At 37.6% G+C, this 19,877-nt stretch overlaps 1 protein-coding gene across 3 annotated transcripts in view; it reads left to right on the top strand.

Annotated features, from left to right (window-relative positions):
- PRKG1 (protein kinase cGMP-dependent 1) overlaps positions 1-19,877 on the top strand; it is a 1,418,431-nt gene that overhangs the window by 1,372,908 nt on the left and 25,646 nt on the right. For all 3 annotated transcript variants that reach the window (XM_005225353.4, XM_059881733.1, NM_174436.2), the window contains 2 exon segments: positions 14,635-14,774; positions 16,267-16,356. In XM_005225353.4, the coding sequence (XP_005225410.2) occupies positions 14,635-14,774; positions 16,267-16,356 (230 nt within the window).

The raw sequence follows: 19,877 nt of genomic DNA, 5'->3' as shown, positions 1-19,877 counted from the left end.
CTTAAAAGTGTGACTAGAATGTACACACTGTCATAAATTAATCTGATCATATCTCAGAGAATAGAATTTTGCCATATATAATTCTCTCTGTGTCATTTAAACTCATTTTAAACCTTCACTGAGTCAATAAGCAAAAGAAAGTGAAGTGTCAACTTATACTGAACTCCATCTGTGTGGTGTTTTAAGTATTAAGTATTAGAATAAGTGGAATTATGTGAAATACTTAACAGTATAAAACTATTGCATATAGTAATTCTTTATATTAGTGAGATTATACATAGAAATTATATCTTAAGGGAAAGAAATTGATTATTTGATGAAGGAAGATAATTTAAGAAAATAAAATAAGTACTGTAGGAAAGAGAAATAATATGTTTAAATTTCACATTTCAGTAGACAATCTGAAATAAAAGTAGCCCTTTGAGTAAAAATGTATCAATGCTAATTCTCTATTAAGGGAAATCACAAGTGTTCTTTCATTTGCAAATGATTTCCATAAAAGAATCCAAACTTTTGTTCATGTTGTAATTAAAAATTTAAAAGTATGGAGCTCTCTTTCTCATCTTCCTCTAAACTGAAAGTTAAATGTCTTTTTAAAAAATTAAAATGAAAACTGTTTCCTCTATGAACACTGCTTTGCACATCTTTTACTCAACTTTAATTTAAGAAAATATGTATTTCCTTATGTTTCTTGTCACTAGCCATAGAACTGAATTTAGGTCTAAAGGCAAGTTACAGAGATAATGGGGTTATGGACACTTTTCATGACAGGTGTGGTGACCTTGGAAAGGAAAACAAGGATGAAAAGACTGTCTTAATCATCACTTGTGCAAATGGCAGGTGGAATCAAATGAAAAAAGATAAGACAAATCACTCTTTCTAGGTTCTTTGTTCTGAATTGATATGTCTGACCATTAATATAGATAGCTTAGTGGTTATTATACATAATAGCACTTAATATTATGAATAAAATCTTAAGTAAAAAAGCTTACAACAGGGCCACACCTCTGTGCTCATGGCTGAATAATTTTCAAACTCTGACGTCCCTATTTAACTCATTGTCCAGCCTTTCCATTCTCTGTGTTATTTGGATATGCGTCATACAGACAGTGATGAGTTTTCATTGTTTCTCCCTGTATATCCTATGGAACAAAACAGATGCCACAGGTTCTTTCTTAAGCATCAGACATAGATGAGGGAAAGAAATCTATGATATTACTTTGTAATGTAGAGAGACAGATAAGTAATAAAACTGTGGATAACTAGTGAGAAAAGAGGTTTTAACAACAGTGTAAAATTAGACAAGTTTTTAATTAAGATTATGCTTAACGCTTCCTGAACTTGATAGTACTTTTACACAGTGAAATGTAATTCTCACAAAAGTTATCTTTTTTTTTTGGTTAGGAAACGTTGAGGAGTACAATCCAAAACTACTTTGTAGAATAGAAGCTTTCTGTGCCCTTAAAAAATTTAACTTTCTTTCACTAATGCAGTCAGTCAGTTCTTCCTGAATATTTGGGCACATTAGTATTTCAGAATCGGACACGACTGAAGCGACTTAGCAGCAGCAGTATTTCATGTCCAAAAATGTTATTTGAGTCACAGCAGTAATCTTGCTTTTTCTTTCTCTATTGAAAGAAAAACGTTCTTAAATTCAGACAGATAAATTTTTCCTATTCCTTTTCATTCAGATGGTAGGAACAACTAACTTAAAAACAGATTTAATTATGAATTATAGTAGTAAAATACTATTTATAGTGAAAGTCGCTCAGTCATGTCAAAATCTCTGTGATCTCATGGACTATACAGTCCATGGAATTCTCTAGGCCGGAATACTGGAGTGGGTAGCCTATCCCTTCTCCAGCAGATCTGCCTGACCCAGGAATCCAACCGGGGTCTCCCACGTTGCAGGCAGGTTCTTTACCAACAGCTATCAGGGAAAAAAAGTATCCCTTTTAATTAGCATTCCCACATATCTTGGAATTCATGGTAATAATGATGATTCTTACATAGCACTTTTAATTTTCAAAGTATTTTCACATACACCATCTGATTTGGTCTTCCAATATGTGCAACTATAAACTAATGTGGTTTTATTCTCGTAAGTGAGGAAAATGAGGCTCCAGATTACATGAACTTGGGTATGATTGTAATTTGTATGTTATTAAAATAATAAGACATTACCCAGCAAATACATATTATTTTGACTAGAAAAGTTTTAAGAATTTGTGATAGGTATATACATTTTGCTTAAATTTTGACCCACAATCCAACCTTTACTTGGACACAACTTTTTTGAACTTAGGGCTTGAAAGAAAAGTCATAAAATAGGGAAGTCATTAAAAAAGAATAAACTGTTTTTAAAAATGTTAATAGTTTCCCAATACTAGAGTAAAAATGAAATATAGTTTTGACTAATTGCGGAACTTTTATTGAAGAGCTAAAGATAAGCATAGAAAGAAAAGCATTTCTGACATGCAGTTCCTTAAAATGTAAATTAAAAACATAACTATCACACAATTAATAAAGAAAAGAACTAGAAAATATAGATACACATATTTTGGGGCCTTTTCTTTTTAAAATTCCTTAAAAACTTTGTTGAGGTATAATCTATTCACCACAAAATTGTACAATCACCACCACAATCCAATTTTAGAACATTTCCATCACTTTAATAAGAACTCTTGTGGCCCATTTGCAAATACTCTCCATTCCTACTCTCAGTTCCAGCAACTGCTAATTTACTCTCTCTCTAAAGATTATCCTTTTTACTGCATGTTTTCTTACGCTAAAACTGTGTTTTACACTAAAAAGCTTTTATTTTCTAAATGTATAATTATTCAATGTAAATCTAGTTCTTTGTAGATCTAAATAAACATGTGTTTAATACACAACTTCATGTTTTTCTTCTTTTTGAATTTTATGCTGATTTTATGTCTCCTTTATACCCTGCTTCAGCTTTGTTATTGTACCCAGTTGCTATAGAATAGAGCTGTTTAAGTTGTTTGCTGAACACAGCGTTTGAGGTCAGTATCTCATAGGTCAGTTTGAGGTCAGTATCTCAAGCTGTGAAGCGATGTCTGGCAATAAGGGAACACGAAAATGATGGAGACAGAACAAGCTAGGGCTCATGCATGTCTAGAGGGTGTAAGAGTTGGTATACTCATTTACTCAGCTATTAAAAGTTTTATTATGGGTCTTTTGCCTCTTTTGGTGTATCTGATTGAGAACTGTAACTGGAATAGAGAAAGCATACTCCCCTGCACCCCAGTTTGGCTCAGTTTATCTTATAGAAGAGGACCCAAACAGTTCTCTCAGTCCAGGATTTTTTTCTTGCCTTCCCTCCCTCCTTCCCTTGCTTCCCCCTCTTCTTTCCTTCCATCTTCACTTACAGAATTTTTCTTTTTACTACAGACCTTATCATGAATTCCATAAATTACCTCAATTTGAAGTAAATACGGGCTACTGAAATCTTATTATACAGACCATGGCTACTTAAATCTTGAATTATTTAGAAAACTCTTTCTTCCCAGTTTAAAAAATGTCAAAAATAAAGAAATGATTTTATGCCATCCCATGTAACATGGATGGCCTGATTAAATCCTGTGCTATTTTGTTTAGAGAAAATATTTGTCATTCCTGTTTTGCTGTTGTCCAGCTATTACAAGTAGGATGACTGCCTAGATTTCCTTTATGCCTTGGGTCCTGTTTTAACGCTCTTCTTGGGAAAGCTACTGCTATTTCATCCAGTGTATGCGTGCTCAGTCACTAAATTGTGTTCTGACTCTGTGACCCCATGGACTGTAGAGGAACGCACCAGGCTGCTCTGTCCATGGGGTCTTCTGGGCAAGAATACTGGAGTGAGCCGCCATTCTCTCCTCCAGGGGATCTTCCCAACCCAGGGATTGAACATGTGTCTGCTGCATTGGCAGACAAATCCTTTACCACTGAGCCACTTGGGATAGCGTAGTCTTTGAAAATGAGTAACACAGAGAATACAATAGATAAGCAGACCTCCTTCAGGTGCTGTGGTTGAGAGAACAGAATAAATGAAACTTTCACCTCCCAGCAGAATATGCTTGTACTATAAATGCAGGGTCACGCTTTCAGAGTGAATCATCCCGTTTCCTTAAGCTACCTTTTTGTTACTTGGGAAATCGTCCCTTTATCCTTTGGCCCAAGCTATTGCCACAAGTTTGTTGGACTGTTTCCATTATGTTAAATATAACTAATATGCTTTTAAAATGTACATTATGTCAAATTTCGGATTCATAGAATTTTCTAGAACCCTTGGATGTAATTTAGTTTAGCCCTTCATGTTTTGAGAGGTGGCCTGAGGCCCAGTAAGGTTATATGACTAATCATAAACCTATTACTAAAAGATCCAAGACTAGAATCCAGGTTTCCTGTAAGCTTTTCTTGAAATATAGTTGGCATATAATATTATGTTAGTTTCAGGTGTAATACATAGTGATTTGATATTTGCATACATTATGAAATGATCACAATAAATCTAGTAATCATCTGCCCCCCTACAGTTATTACAATATTATATCACCATGTTCCTTATGCTATATAGTACATCCCCTTGGTTTATTCTATAACTGAACATTTGTACCTCTTAAATCCTCTTCCCTTATTTTATGACCCCCACCTCCTTCCACTCTGGCAACCACACATTTGTTCTCTGTATCTATGGGTCTTTTTTTGTTTAGTTTGTTTGTTTTGCTTTTAGATTCCACATATAAGTAAGATATTATACCATTTCTGTTTCAGTCTGACTTACTTCACTTGGCATACTACCAAGTATGCCACGTTGTTGCGAATGGGAAGATTTCACTTTTATAGCCAATATTTTATATAAAACACTCACCACACCTTCTTTATCCATTTGTCTATTGATGGCACTTAGGTTGCTTCCATATCTGGGCTTTTTATTATGGCTAATAATGCTGCTATGAACATGGGAATTCATACATCTTTTGGAATTAGTGTTTTGGGTTTTTTGAGCAAATACCTGGAAGTAAAATTGCTGAATCATATGGCAGTTCTATTTTTTACTTTTAATAGGAATCTATAAAAATTGGGTAATTGTAATTGCCTATACCAATGGCAGTAGTGGTAAAGAATCTGCCTGCCAATGTAGGAGATTCAAGAGATGAGGGGCAATCCCTGGGTTGGGAAGATCCGTTGGAGTAAGGAGTGGCAACACACTCCAGTATTCTTGCCTGGAGAATTCTATGGACAGAGGAGCCGAGCAGGAGGTTCATGGAGCCGCAAAGAGTCAGACATGACTGAGTGACTGAGTACACACATGCCAATTACAATCCTACCAAAGAGGGTTCCCTTTTCTCCACATCCTCCCCAACATTTGTTGTTTATGGTATCTTTGATGATAGCCATTCTCACAGGTGTGAGGCAAATTCTCACTGTGCTTTTGATTTGCATCTCCTTTTGATGATTACAGATGTTGAACATCTTTTCAAGTGTCTCTTGGCCATCTGTATGTCTTCTTTGGACAAATGTCTATTCAGTTCCTCCACCCATTTTTTAAATTGGATTGTTTGGGGTTTTTTATGTTGAGTTGTATGGTTTCCTTGTATATTTTGGATATTAACTCCTTATTGGACATATTACTTGCAAATATTTCTCCCATTCAATAGGTTGCCTTTTTGTTTTGTTGACAGTTTCCTTCGCCGTGCAAAAGATTTTTAGTTTGGTGTAGCCCATTTGTTTATTTTTGCTTTTGTTTCCATTCACTGAGGAGACATTTTGAAAACTGTATTACTTGATGTCAGAGAGCCTACTGCGTATATGTTCTTCTTGGAGTTTATTGTTTTAGGACTTACAATTAAGTCTTTAATCCATTTTGAGTTTATTTTTTGTATATGGTACGAGAAAGTCAATTTCTTTTGCACGTAGCTGTTTAATTTCTCCAGCACCATTTATAGGAAAGACTTTTTTTTCCTCATGTATTGACATATCCTTGCTCCCATTGTTATAAACCAACTGACCATATAAGCCTGGGTTAATTTCTGGGCATCATATTCTGTTCCATTGATCTTTGTGTCTGTTTTTGTGCCAGTACCTACTTTTTTGATTACTATAGCTTCACAGTATAGTTTGAAATCAAGGGGCGTTATACTTGCAAGTTGGTTCTTCTTTCTCAAGATTGCCTTGGCTACTCAGGGTCTTTTGTGTTTCCATGCAAATTTTAGAATTATTATTCCTGTGACAAATGCTTTTTTTTAGGGATTGCATTGAATCTGTAGATGAGCCTTGAGTAGTATGTTCATTTTAACAATATTGATTCTTCCATTTCATGAGCATGAAATAGCTTTCTAACTGTTTTTATTTTCTTTAATTTCTTTCATTAATGTCTTCTAGTTTTCATGATACAACTCTTGTACCTCTTTGGTTAGATTCCTAGGTATTTTATTCTTTTGATACAGTTATAGATGCTATTGTTTTAATTCCTTTCTGATAGTTCATTGATAGTTTATAGAAATGCAGTAGATTCCTGTATATTAATTTTGTATTGTGAAACTTTACCAAATTCACTTATTGTTTTAATAGGGTTTTTTTTTGGGGGGGGGGTGGAGTGATATCTTTAGGATTTTCTATATATAATATCATGCCATCTGTAAACAGTAACAGTTTTGCTGCTTCTTTCTAGTTTGGATTCCTTTTATTTCTTTTCTGCCCTGACTACTATAGTTAGGACTTTCAGTACTATGTTTAATAAAAGTGATGAGAGTCGGCATCCTTATATTGTTCTTAATCTTAAGGAAAATACTTTTAGCTTTTCATATCATGTTAGCTGTGGATATGTCATGTTTATATATTGAGGCATTTTCCCTCAATACCCACTTTGTTGAGAGTTTTCAATCATGAATCAATGCAGAATTTTGTCAGAAGATTTTTTGTGTCTATTGAGATATTTTATTTCTCAGTCTGTTGATGTGGAGTATCATATTAATTGATTTGCAGATATTAACCATCCTTGCATTCCCTGCTGTAAATCCCATTTGATCATGGCTTATGATCATTTTAATGTTTTGTTAAGTTTGGTTTGCTAACATTTTGTTGAGGGTTTTTGCATCTATATTCACCAGTGATTTGGCCTGTAATTTTTTTTTAATGGTATCTTTATCTCATTTTGGTATCAGGGCAATGCTGGCCTAGTAGAATGGATTCAGAAATGTGTTTTTCTCTTTAATGTTAGTACACATAGTATTGTCTAAGAGGCCTCAGACTATCCTTATTTTTTTTAATCCTTTTTTCATTTTTCTTTTCAGCTTGTGTGATTTCTATTACTTATCTGTTCCTCTGGGCTTCCCTTGTGGCTCAGCTGGTAAAGAATCCGCCTGCAATGTGGGAGACCTGGATTCGATCCCTGGGTTGGGAAGATTCCCTGGAGAAAGGAAAGGCTACAAGGCTACCCACCCCAGTATTCTGGCCTGGAGAATTCCATGGACTGTATATGTATAGCCCATGGGGTCGCAGAGTCTGACACGACTGAGTGACTTTCACTTCACTTCACTTATCATCTAATCTACTGGTGATCATTCTAGTGTACTTTTTACTTCACTTACCATGTTCTTCAGATCTGTTTGGTTCTTCTTTATATTTTCTAACTCTGGTGAAATTCTGTGTTTATCCATGCATTTTTATGATCATTATCTTGAACTCTGTATTGGGTAGAATGCTTATCTACACTTTGTTTAGTTCTTTTTCTGAGGTTTGGTCTTATTCCTTAGTTTAGTGGTGGGGCTGAGTCCCCACAGAGCTGTCTTCATGACTTGGCCCGGAGGGGCATATCTGGGGCTGGTGCTGAGTACCCAGCACTATTAGGATAGAGTCGCTCAGTTGTGTCTGACTCTGTGACCTCATGGACTGTAGTCTGCCAGGCTCCTCTGTCCATAGGATTCTCCAGGCAAGAATACTGGAGTGTGTTGCCATTCCCTTCTCCAGGGGATCTTCCTGACTGAGGGTTTGAACCTGGGTATCCTGTATTGCAAGCAGATTGTTTACCATCTGAGCTGCCAGGGAAGCCTATTCTGAAGTTGTACTTTGCAGTGCCTGTGTCCACATGGTTAGAACAAGCTCCCTAAAACGGCAGCAAGGGTGCTCCTATTGGCCCCCCTGCCTCTCCAGAGGCTCTCAGAGATTAGTAAGTAGTTCTGGTCCAGGCTCCTTTCAAACTTCTGGGACTTGAAGTGTGTGAGGTTTTTTGAGTGAAAAAAGCCCTCCTGCTCTCCCTAATGCAAACCTTGCTGGTTTCAAAATCAGATGTTATAGGGGCTCATACTTTAGGTGTAGGACCCACAGGCCAGGGAGACCAGTATGAGATTGGACCCCTTGTTCCTTGGAGAGGACTTCTGTGATTGTAATATTCCTCTTATTTGTGAGTTGCAGATCCAAGGGCGTGGGTCCTGACAGTACTGTGTTTCTGCCTCTCCTTCTTGTTTCATGGCAATTCCTTTTTTCTGTCTTTAGTTGTAGAAACTCTTTTCTGCTAGTCTTCATGTCACTCTCATAGATGTTAGCTCTGTAAGCAGCTGTAACTGCTGTGTCTGTGAGAGGATATGAGTTCACGGTCTCCCTACTCTGCCATCTTACCCACCTCTCCCTGTTATAAGCTTTTCTGAACTCACTTCATCCCCTGTGGTCTGTAGCATTAGCTTACCTAAGCAAGTCATCCTTTCCTGTTGTGCATGGAAATGTAATTTGAACTACTTTATAAAGGAATTTTGCATAATAATAGGCTATGTGATATTGTCAGTTCAAACCTTAATTTCATAAATTATTTTAATTACAGTATAGTTCAGAAATCCATTTTCTTCCAAAATAATGAAAAGATATCTATAGTGCTAAGTAAACTATGAACTGTTAATACAAAGGTTCAATAGATGAATGGCCAAGTAGATTCTAAGGACCAACCCCTAGTCATTGCACTGAGCTAATTTTTACCTTGCTCTGATCAGAATCCTATTTCCTAGTAAGTGTAAAGAATTAGATACAGCAGGAGAGAAGCCTTTATAAAGCAAGTGTTTGTCCCAGATAAAAGAAAGCACGTATTTAAATACAGTCAGCAATTGTGTCTTCAAAGCTCTTTAAAATACTGGTGGTGCTGTCTCTCATCTTCAGGTCCATATTATTTAGGTACCAGATAGAGCCTGATAGTTAAGAATGTGACAAAATCCTTTGTCAAAAATTCCCATATTAAGATTCACCTTGCTCAAGGATATATTCCTTCAAATGGCAACCCAGTGATTCATGTTAAAATAACTTTTTACACAAATGAAACTTTTGCTAATTTTAATTTCACATATAGCACAGCATTACTTATAAAAAACAGAAGAAAGATATTGATATTAGCATTTTTAAATTCACATATCCTTTCTAGAAATCTTGAGAGAGAAACAAATGTGGTACAAGGGTCAGCAACCTTTTACTTAAAGCCTCTCCATCTTCTGCTTATCCACTGGGTAGAAGTGAAGTAGGTGGGTTGGGAATACAGACTGGTTCAAAGTTTCATTCCTGTAGTGGATCACATTTTGACAAAATTGCTTTGGCCTGAAGAGACCATTAAACTGCTGCTGCTGCTGCTAAGTCACTTCAGTCGTGTCCGACTCTGTGTGACCCCATAGACGGCAGCCCACCAGGCTCCCCTATCCCTGGGATTCTCCAGGCAAGAACACTGGAGTGGGTTGCCATGTCCTTCTCCAATGCATGAAAGTGAAAAGTGAAAGTGAAGTCGCTCAGTCATGTCCGACTCCCAGCGACCCCATGGACTGCAGCCTACCAGGCTCCTCCGTCCATGGGATTTTCCAAGCAAGAGTACTGGAGTGGGGTGCCATTGTCATCTCTAGTGACCTGCTATAAAATCATTATCATCATTATTTCAAATCGGCACAAGAGGTGCTGGTATAACTAATTTGGTGGTGGTGGGTTAGTTGATAAGTCATTTCTGACTCTTCATGACTCTGTCCATGGGATTTCCCAGGCAAAATTACTGGAATGGGTCGCCATTTCCTTCTCCAGGGGATCTTCCTGGCCCAGGGGTTGAACCTGAACCTACTGCATTACATGTGGATTCTTTATCACTGAGCCACCAAATAATTAATTTGGCCAATAGGACAAATAAAAAGCAAACTAAATTTCACCTTAAAATTTTTCATGGATTAGTTTTGTGAAAACACCTTCATAATAAAGCACAATAGTTTAGACTTAATACAAATTGCTGTAACTTTGAGAGTTTGTGTTGAAATAAAAAAATAAGGTATTTTCTTTAAGGATATGACTAGTGTGGTTCAGCCTGAACTTGAATAGGTTGTTATCCTACTGCACACAACTTCTCAAGGTCTTTGCATTCATGGGATCCTAATAGAGTGGATTCCACTGTACCAGAATCCTTTGAGAGAGTCAAAATAAATAAATTTATTTATTTATTATATTAATATTTTAATTATAATTAAATATTAATAATATTTAATATAAACATTAATATTTACTATAAATATTAAATATTTAATAAATAAATTTAAATTCTGATTTAAAAGAGACTTTAAAATTTTTTCCATGACCAGAGTCATTATTTTCACTTATCATACAGGTGAGAAACGCTAATTGTACAAGTTAACCATTTCAAAAAAGTTAAAAAGAACTAAATCAACTAAAAATCTCCCTAAGAGACCATTGTTAATATATCAGTGAACACATTTCTATTTGACCCTTCATAAATATATTTTGTAGTTGTATATAAAATTTGTATATACAACTGAATTTGTATATAAAATTCAGTTGGCATCCTAGAGATGATGTTATTAATGTCGTAGGCTGTGTGGCTGGGAATAATACCACATCTTAGTCATTCAAGGAAAAATGAAGGTTAAGAAAACATGCTGTAAGCATAAAAACTGAAAATTCAGAGCTGAATTATATAGATATTTGGTATGTATATTTTCTATGCCATATCAGCATACAGAAATCTTTTCTTCCTTCTTATGCGTAAGGGCAGTTTGGGAAAGAAGAAAGAGAGTAAATGCTATATACTTGTCATTTATAAGTTCCCTTGCTTTATCCTGTTAAGCTCAGAGATACACAGTGTGGTGCTAAGGTACCAGCTCTCTTGTGGCTTTGTCAGTGATAAGTCATCATGGCTTATTTCATTCTTTATTTGATTCACTTAGTCAACAAACACTTCATGAGCATTTATTCTATGTCAGGCACAGTGAACAAAAACATCCCCAGTCTTGGGTTGCTTACAGAATAGTGAAAGAAGGCAGATACTAAACAAGTAATCAGAATAAACATTTGGTGTGATAAATACAGAATAAATATAGCTTGTGATAGAGCTATACAGAACACTACAAAAGGGAAGGGAGAAGTAGGTGGTTACTCTTTTATGTAGACTGGTGTGAGGAGAGACTTTCTAAGTAAGGAAACATTTGAACAGAGAATTTAGGAAACTGAGCAGTAAGCCCAGAGGATAACTGTGGGAGAATATTTAGGCAGGCACTGGCAAATGGCCTGAGGTAAGAGCTTGCTTGTTGTGCTCAAGGAGCAGCAAGGTATCCAGTGTGACCTGAGCACAGTGACCCCAAGTGGGGAGTGAGGCTCACAGGGAGCAGGAGTTCAAATGAAGCAGGGCCTTGTGGGCATCTGTGACAGCGTTGTCTTTATCACGAGTGAGCTGGGAAGCCACTGCAGTGCTTGAGCACAGAAGTGACATGATCTAGCTTTGTTTTAAGGATAACATTTGAGCTACCTAAGATATATGTAGAGAGACAACAACGAATGCCCATATGGCGGTACTTTCTCATGTAAGGTCACGATTAACTCCATACAGTACGTGGTGTTATCCTCAGCCAGAACTGGGGCTCAGAGAAGTTACTCAGCTGCCTAAGAAGACAAGAGAGAGAGACCTTACGTGGAGTTAGGATTGAAGTCCAGACCTGTCACCCTAAAGCCAGAGTTCTTTCCTCCTAACCTATACACAAGTTAAAATATTAACATCTCTAGAGAGAGTAATTGTTACATTGTGTGACCTACTTTTCACACTTATCTGGGTAAGACTCTAAAGAGGGAATATGATCAGATTTCTTCTCTGAATGTTAATACTCTTTTTTTTTTTTTGTATTACAAAAGAGTTTTGTTATCATTATTTACTTCACTGTCACACACATGGTATATATAGAATTGTTTTAGTCATCTCATTCTACTATGATTTAATTTTCCCCTCAGCTACATTCTTATCTTCTGGGAAAAATCCCATCTGTTGCATTTCATTCATCCAGAACCCAGCTTTAGCTTTTTAACAGTGCTGTTGTCAAGACCATGTTGACTAACACTTTCCAATCTACTCTCACTCAACAATTTAAACCTGAATTTGGGCAGATAAATTGTTATTTTAAGTTGGATAACATAAAGCATCTCCCAATGGGATTTGTGTCTCATTAAAGATGGAGATCTTAAATAATTGAAAAACATGCCTGTAGAAGAAAATGTCTTCCTCATATATAAACAAGTGGGAAAAAATCTCTAGGATTTTCCTGGTACTTCTGGTAACATTAAGACAGTTCTCTATTGGCAAATGTGTCCTGAGGAGGAAATTACTTTTTTCAGAATATAGTTTCTATTCCTCAAACCTAGAGTACTATGACTCGGAGTTCATTGGATGATACAGTACTAAATACATTATGTCTCACTGCAGCTAAGACAATGACTGGAAGAACCAGTGTGTGAATAAAGACAGTGTTTTTCTATAAGACTCTTTTCTAACTTGTTATAGCTGATTAACAATATTGTGATAGTTTCAGGCACACAGCAGAATGATGCAACCATACATACACATGTATTCATTCTACCCCCAAACCCCATCCCATCCTAACACTAACATTGAGCAGAGTTCCCTGGACTATACAAGAGGTCCTTGTTGGCTATCCATTTTAAATACAGCGGTGTGTACATGTCCATCCCAAGCTCCCTATCTATCTGTTCCCTCCTCATTCCCCCAGCAACCATAAGTTGGTTCTCTAAGTCTGTGATTCTGTTTCTGTTTTATAAATACGTTCATTTGTATCATTTCCTTTCAGATTCTGCACATAAGGGGTATTATGTGACATTTCTCTTTCTCCGACTGACTTCACTGTAACAGTCTCTAGGTCCATCCATGTGAATGTTAGCATCCTGACACAGCTCATTTTCCGTGTCATCTTTCTTCTCTGTCCGGATCTCTTTTAGAAGTGAACGCTCACGTCTTGTATCTCACTATGAACTATGACTGACTCCATTCGCGTCACACTCATCTGTCATCTCAACCAGCACCACAAACGGCATAGGGGGCCTTTAGCTGTTTAAGGCGTTTTCAAATATCCATTGCCCTTCTAGCCTGTCATAGATTCTCAAATGCTGGCAGCAAACGGAAGCCTCTTTATCTGAAGTGTCTTCGTGTTTTCTTCTAAAGACCTTGCCACATTACTGTCTTCTCAGTTGAATTCCGTCTGTCCATGTGTACATGAGCAAGACACTTAAAACCTTCACCATCCTTGCAGATAAAGCTGTAAGCAGTTCACAACTAAAGAGGGGGCAGCCATACCTCAGCTGAAAAGCAGAAATGGCTTGTTGTCTTATTTCTCCAGTGCTTTCATTAGTTCAGAATAAAGTAGGCTGTTTGGTATTACCTTGAGGATTCTTTGTCCTGAGAGCACTAGATGATAACTTATGTTAGGTGATTAGCTCTGCTCTCTCTCCTCCTTACAAGTCACCTTGTTGAATTCTTTGTAAAACAGTGAACACAGACTAGCACCTACATTTGGAATGGCATCTGGAGGACCCAAGCCCCTCCAGAGTCACCAAGAGCCAAGAGGGGCTGCAACAGACGCTTGGAAGCTCTGGGGACACCAAGGCTCAGCTTAGGTCTCCCAGTTAGTATAACCATGGAGTCAAGTTTAAGGCCAGAGAGGATTAAAGCCATCATACTTATTTTGAGAAGACAAAGGAAAGTAGTTTCCAAAATCTTTTGAAAAACAAAAAAATCTTATTACCATCTCTTTTCTCTTTAACTGGAGAGAAGGGAAAGCTGAGATAAAAAGAAGTAACAGTACATAAATTTTCAGTCTCAGCAGAGACAAGGGTCTGTCACTGAATTAAATAACTCTAGAAATGTTTGTGGACTAGAACTAAAGAGGAAAATCATATAGGACCATATGGCCTTACTTTTTCAAAACTCACTGGAAGTAATAAAATTGGAGAAGAAATTAGTTTTTATTTCTACTTTTCTGATTCAAGGAGAAAAATGGTAAAGTATACTCAAACACATAATATGAAATGACATGAAATAATACAAAGAGAATCAAATACACGTGCCCTCTTCTAATCCCAGTGGGCACAAAATTAATTGGGAATCCAGTTGGTAAAAATGTATCAGGTCCAGTGGAATGAGACTGGGCAGTGTCTGTCAGTCCTGGATTTCAAATCCAGCTCCAGACAGGCTTTACCGTGACACAGGTGGTGTTCAGGGTGTCATCACAATGCTCCATGCACCTGTTAATTTGGAGCTAAGAATGCATTGTTATATTAACTCTGTGGATTTTTTTTCTCACTAATTCCCTTCTGACTTTCTTTAAGGTCCAGTTAAAAAGTGAAGAATCCAAAACCTTTGCAATGAAGATTCTCAAGAAACGCCACATCGTGGATACAAGACAGCAGGAACACATCCGCTCGGAGAAGCAGATCATGCAGGGGGCCCATTCGGACTTCATAGTGAGGTAAGGGCCATAAAGAAGGCTGAGTGCCGAAGAACTGATGCTTCCCAACTGTTCTGCTGGAGAAGACTCTTGAGAGTCCCTTGGACTGCAAGGAGATCCGACCAGTCCATCCTAAAGGAGATCAGTCCTGAATATTCACTGGAAGGACTGATGTGGGAGCCTCAATACTCTGGCCACCTGATGTGAAGAGTTGACTCACTAGAGAAGACCCTGATGCTGGGAAAGATTGAGGGCAGGAGGAAAAGGGGGCAACAGAGGATGAGATGGTTGGATGGCATCACGAACACAATGGACATGAGTTTGAGCAAGCTCCGGGAGTTGGTGATGGATAGGGAAGCCTGGCATCAGATACAACTTAGCTACTGAACAACAAGGACCCTGCCCAAGGGTTCAGGTCCCCCATTCCAAGCGGAAAAGCAGCCACTAAAGTCTCTGCCATGTGCGCTCACTGTTGCACATTAGATTTACACAAAGAAACATATTTTTAAACCAGATTTTAAGAAAGTTTTCACTAAATAAGAAAGCACTAAAATATTGATTTTTAAAAAATGAGAATATTCTGGAAAAAAAAACAAAAAAACAAAACATGTTTTTCCTAAAGGAAAAATCAGACTTCCTAATGTTCCATTTTTATCCTCAGTTATTCTGGAACTCTACATAGACCTCTGATACTTGAATGATAAATTATTAATACCAAAAATCAAACTATTTTACCTTGAATATTCTTTATTTCAATATTTTTTGAAGATTTTAAAAAATGAAATGACTGTTCCATCTTAGTATTTTGAGAGCACTCATAAGATGGCAGTGGGATTTTTTTTTAATATATGCAGAAGATTTTCTAGTTAATTTGCCAGTGGCACTTGCTGAAAACAGGGTATCACGTGAATTTAAGTGACCAGTGCAAAATATCATACACATCTGTACTTTAAAGTGTCATCACTGTATATCCATGTTTATGTTTATGCATGTTTATGACCACTAAATAGTGCTCAAGAGGCCATGCTTGAAATGTTAGCCAAATTGGAATTAGAGGAATCCCCAGAAGTCCTCTTGGTCCATAAACATTGGGATTAAGCTTCCTGGTGGCTCAGACAGTAGACAGTTTGCCAATGCAGAAGACACGGGTTTGATCCCTGGGCTGGGAAGATCCCCTGGAGAAGAGCATGGTGACCCACTCCAGTACTCTTGCCTGGAGAATCCCTTGAACAGAGGAGCCTGGCAGGCTACAGTCCAAAGGATCGCATAGTCAGCAATGACTAAAGCTACCGAACACAACACATTTCAAAGGAGAATCTACGCCCTACAGTGTGTAAATCATAAACATAACCTCCTTTTCCCTCTTTATAAATTTAGATCTTTCTCATTCTTCTAATAAAATTTCAAGTTTGGCAAATCAAGAGTGAGATTACAATCTGGGCAATGAAAAATATTTACACGCTTTTAAAAACAGTAATGTTATAATTCTTGTTTTTCTGTTTGCAATTCACAGATTATACAGAACATTTAAGGACAGCAAATATTTGTATATGTTGATGGAAGCTTGCCTAGGTGGAGAGCTCTGGACCATTCTCAGGGATCGGTAAGTTTTAAGATATTTCTATCATGTCTTTGAAAATGTAGTTGCTGGTAATGGTTTGTAAGGAGAGTGAATTATTATAAGAGACATATTTAAATTTTATATATGCTTCTATTTCAAAATGTAAAGTAACTGTGGACCACAACCCACAGTTGGCCACTATACACATATAATTTAATGTGAATACGAAACTTACTGTTTCATATTTGTAACCAATGATAAAGGATTAAGTTCAGTTCAGTTCAGTCACTCAGTCGTGTCTGACTCTTTGCAACCCTGTGAATCGCAGCACACCAGGCCTCCCTGTCCATCACCAACTCCTGGAGTTCACTCAAACTCAGGTCCATTGAGTCAGTGATGCCATCCAGCCATCTCATCCTCTGTCGTCCCCTTCTCCTCCTGCCCCCAATTCCTCCCAGCACCAGAATCTTTTCCAATAAGTCAACTCTTCACATGAGGTGGCCAAAGTACTGGAGTTTTAGTTTTAGCATCATTCCTTCCAAAGAACACCCAGGGCTGATCTCCTTCAGAATGGACTGGTTGGATCTCCTTGCAGTCCAGGGGACTCTCAAGAGTCTTGTCCAACACCACAGTTCAAAAGCATCAATTCTTCAGTGCTCAGTTTTCTTCACAGTCCAACTTTCACATCCATACATGACCACAGGAAAAACCATAGCCTTGACTAGACGGACCTTTGTTGGCAAAGTAATGTCTCTGCTTTTCAATATGCTATCAAGGTTGTTCATAACTTTTCTTCCAAGGAGTAAGCGTCTTTTAATTTCATGGCTGCAGTCACCATCTGTAGTGATTTTGGAGCCCCCCAAAAATAAAGTCTGACACTGTTTCCACTGTTTCCCCATCTATTTCCCATGAAGTGATGAGACTGGATGCCATGATCTTCGTCTTCTGAATGTTGAGCTTTAAGCCAACTTTTTCACTCTCCTCTTTCACTTTCATCAAGAGAATTTTCACTTCCTCTTCACTTTCTGCGATAAGGATGGTGTCATCTGCATATCTGAGGTTATTGATATTTCTCCTGGCAATCTTGATTCTGGCTTGTGCTTCTTCCAGCCCAGCATTTCTCATGATGTACTCTGCATAGAAATTCAATAAGCAGGGTGACAGTATACAGCCTAGATGTACTCCTTTTCCTATTTGGAACCAGTCTGTTGTTCCATGTCCAGTTCTAACTGTTGCCTCCTGACCTGCACAGAAATTTCTCAAGAGGCAGATCAGGTGGTCTGGTATTCCCATCTCTTTCAGAATTTTCCACAGTTTATTGTGATCCACACAGTCAAAGTCTTTGGCATAGGCAATAAAGCAGAAATAGATGTTTTTCTGGAACTCTCTTGCTTTTTCCATGATCTAGCGGATGTTGGCAATTTGATCTCTAGCTCCTCTGCCTTTTCTAAAACCAGCTTGAACATCAGGAAGTTCACGGTTCACGTATTCCTGAAGCCTGCCTTGGAGAATTTTGAGCATTACTCTACTAGCGTGTGAGATGAGTGCAGTTGTGTGGTAGTTTGAGCATTCTTTGGCATTGCCTTTCTTTGGGATTGGAATGAAAACTGCCCTTTTCCAGTCCTGTGGCCACTGCTGAGTTTTCCAAATTTGCTGGCATATTGAGTGCAGCACTTTCACAGCATCATCTTCCAGGATTTGAAATAGCTCCACTGGAATGCCATCACCTCCACTAGCTTTATTCGTAGTGATGCTTTCTAAGGCCCACCTGACTTCACATTCCAGGATGTCTGGCTCTAGGTGAGTGATCATACCATCGTGATTATCTTGGTCGTTAGTCAATCTTAAAAATGGTACCTGTCAAGGTACATACAGAGGCCTTAGTTTAGTGTGAATATCATAATCAGACAACTGTATGCCCAGAATTCACTTCATTGCTGTTAACAATGAAAAGAATTATTTTATAGTTGCCTTCTGGATTAATGGTCATTGAATTGTTCTACTCATTCTCCAGAAAAGAATTTTTTCCAAAGTAACTTTTTTCTTTACTTTTACATTTTTCTTTGGCTTCCCTGGTGGCTCAGATGGTAAAGCGTCTGCCTGCAATGCGGGAGACCCAGGTTCAATCCCTGGGTCGGGAAGATCCTCTGGAGAAGGAAATGGCAACCCACTCCAGTACTCTTGCCTTGAAAATCCCATGGATGGAGGAGCCTGACAGGCTGCAGTCCATGGGGTCACAAAGAGTTGGGCACAACTGAGCGACTTCACTTTCTTTCCATTCTTTGGTTTCAAAATTAACAGAATTTCCAGCCATCCTTTTCATTCCATACATGATCTTGGGAAGAAAATGAATCCACTTATAAGCAGTATTTCATCTGACCAATCTAACTTAGATTTACTCCTTTTTGCCCTTTCAGGACAAGTAAAGTTGGTATGGTTACTGCCTGTTTCTTTTCTTTTCTTTTTTTGCCTGTTTCTTTTAATAATGCAAAATTAGTTTTCTAATTCCTATTTATGTAACTAACAGTCTTTTAAAAATAATCTATAAAATGTCCTGGGAGATTATTAACAACCTTAAATGTTTACTTAAAAAAAAAATAGCATATTTTCTGAGAATGATTATTCAAAAGGCATCTTTGTTCCTTTGAACATTCACCTTTAGACATCTCTTTATTTGTTACAGTCTCACCCCACAGACTCTCCTTCATCAGGTAACATCTTTAGACTCAGGGATAGACAGCCTTGATGTTGCCAGAAAGCCATGTTATTTTTTTGACAATTTGTTATTTTGTAGATATCCCCAAATAGAACAGCTAGTTCTTTATAAACTATTGCATTAAAGTCTCATTCCTAATGCTATCCTTATGGTTCCTTCCTGGCTTTGTGCCCTTTCAGGTCTTTTATTCCCATTGCCTTACTTGTATATCAGATGGATTTCTTTTTACCTCATTGTGTCTTATTACACAAATATTTTCCTAAATTCAAGTCAAATAAACCTATTAGGGAACATATCATTTTGGAATGAGGGGAAAGGGTTAAACATCTGTACTGAGCTATTATGTCACAGCAAATTATTACGTGACTGTTAATATTTGGGTACAGATTATATGTCAGCCATTGTGATAGAGGCCAGGGATAAATGGATAAATCAAATAAAGGTGGTCCCATGCCGCATAACTTACAGGCTATTGCACAAAGTTAATATTCTGATTCGTGAATTAATATCTACTCTATCCTAATAAGCTTCTACTATTTTATTTTTCACTTGACCTTTCAATCCACTGAAGTATTTGAAATATCTTCCCTACTTTATTCTAATTAGAATAGGAGATTTACAGGTAGAAGTAAATACTAAAGCAATTATAAGCCACTTATGTAGAGGAACAGCTATCTTAAACTCCTACTAACCGGACGCGACTGAGCAACTTGACTTTCACTTTTCACTTGCATGCATTGGAGAGGGAATGGCAACCCACTCCAGTGTTCTTGCCTGGAGAATCCCAGGGACGGGGAGCCTGGTGGGCTGCCATCTATGGGGTCGCACAGAGTCAGACACGACTGAA

This window comes from Bos taurus, chromosome 26, assembly GCF_002263795.3.
Source record: "Bos taurus isolate L1 Dominette 01449 registration number 42190680 breed Hereford chromosome 26, ARS-UCD2.0, whole genome shotgun sequence".
In the NCBI taxonomy this organism is placed as follows: Eukaryota; Metazoa; Chordata; class Mammalia; order Artiodactyla; family Bovidae; genus Bos; species Bos taurus.
Note: the sequence above shows the minus strand (reverse complement) of the source record. Positions and strands in the feature narration are given on the sequence as shown.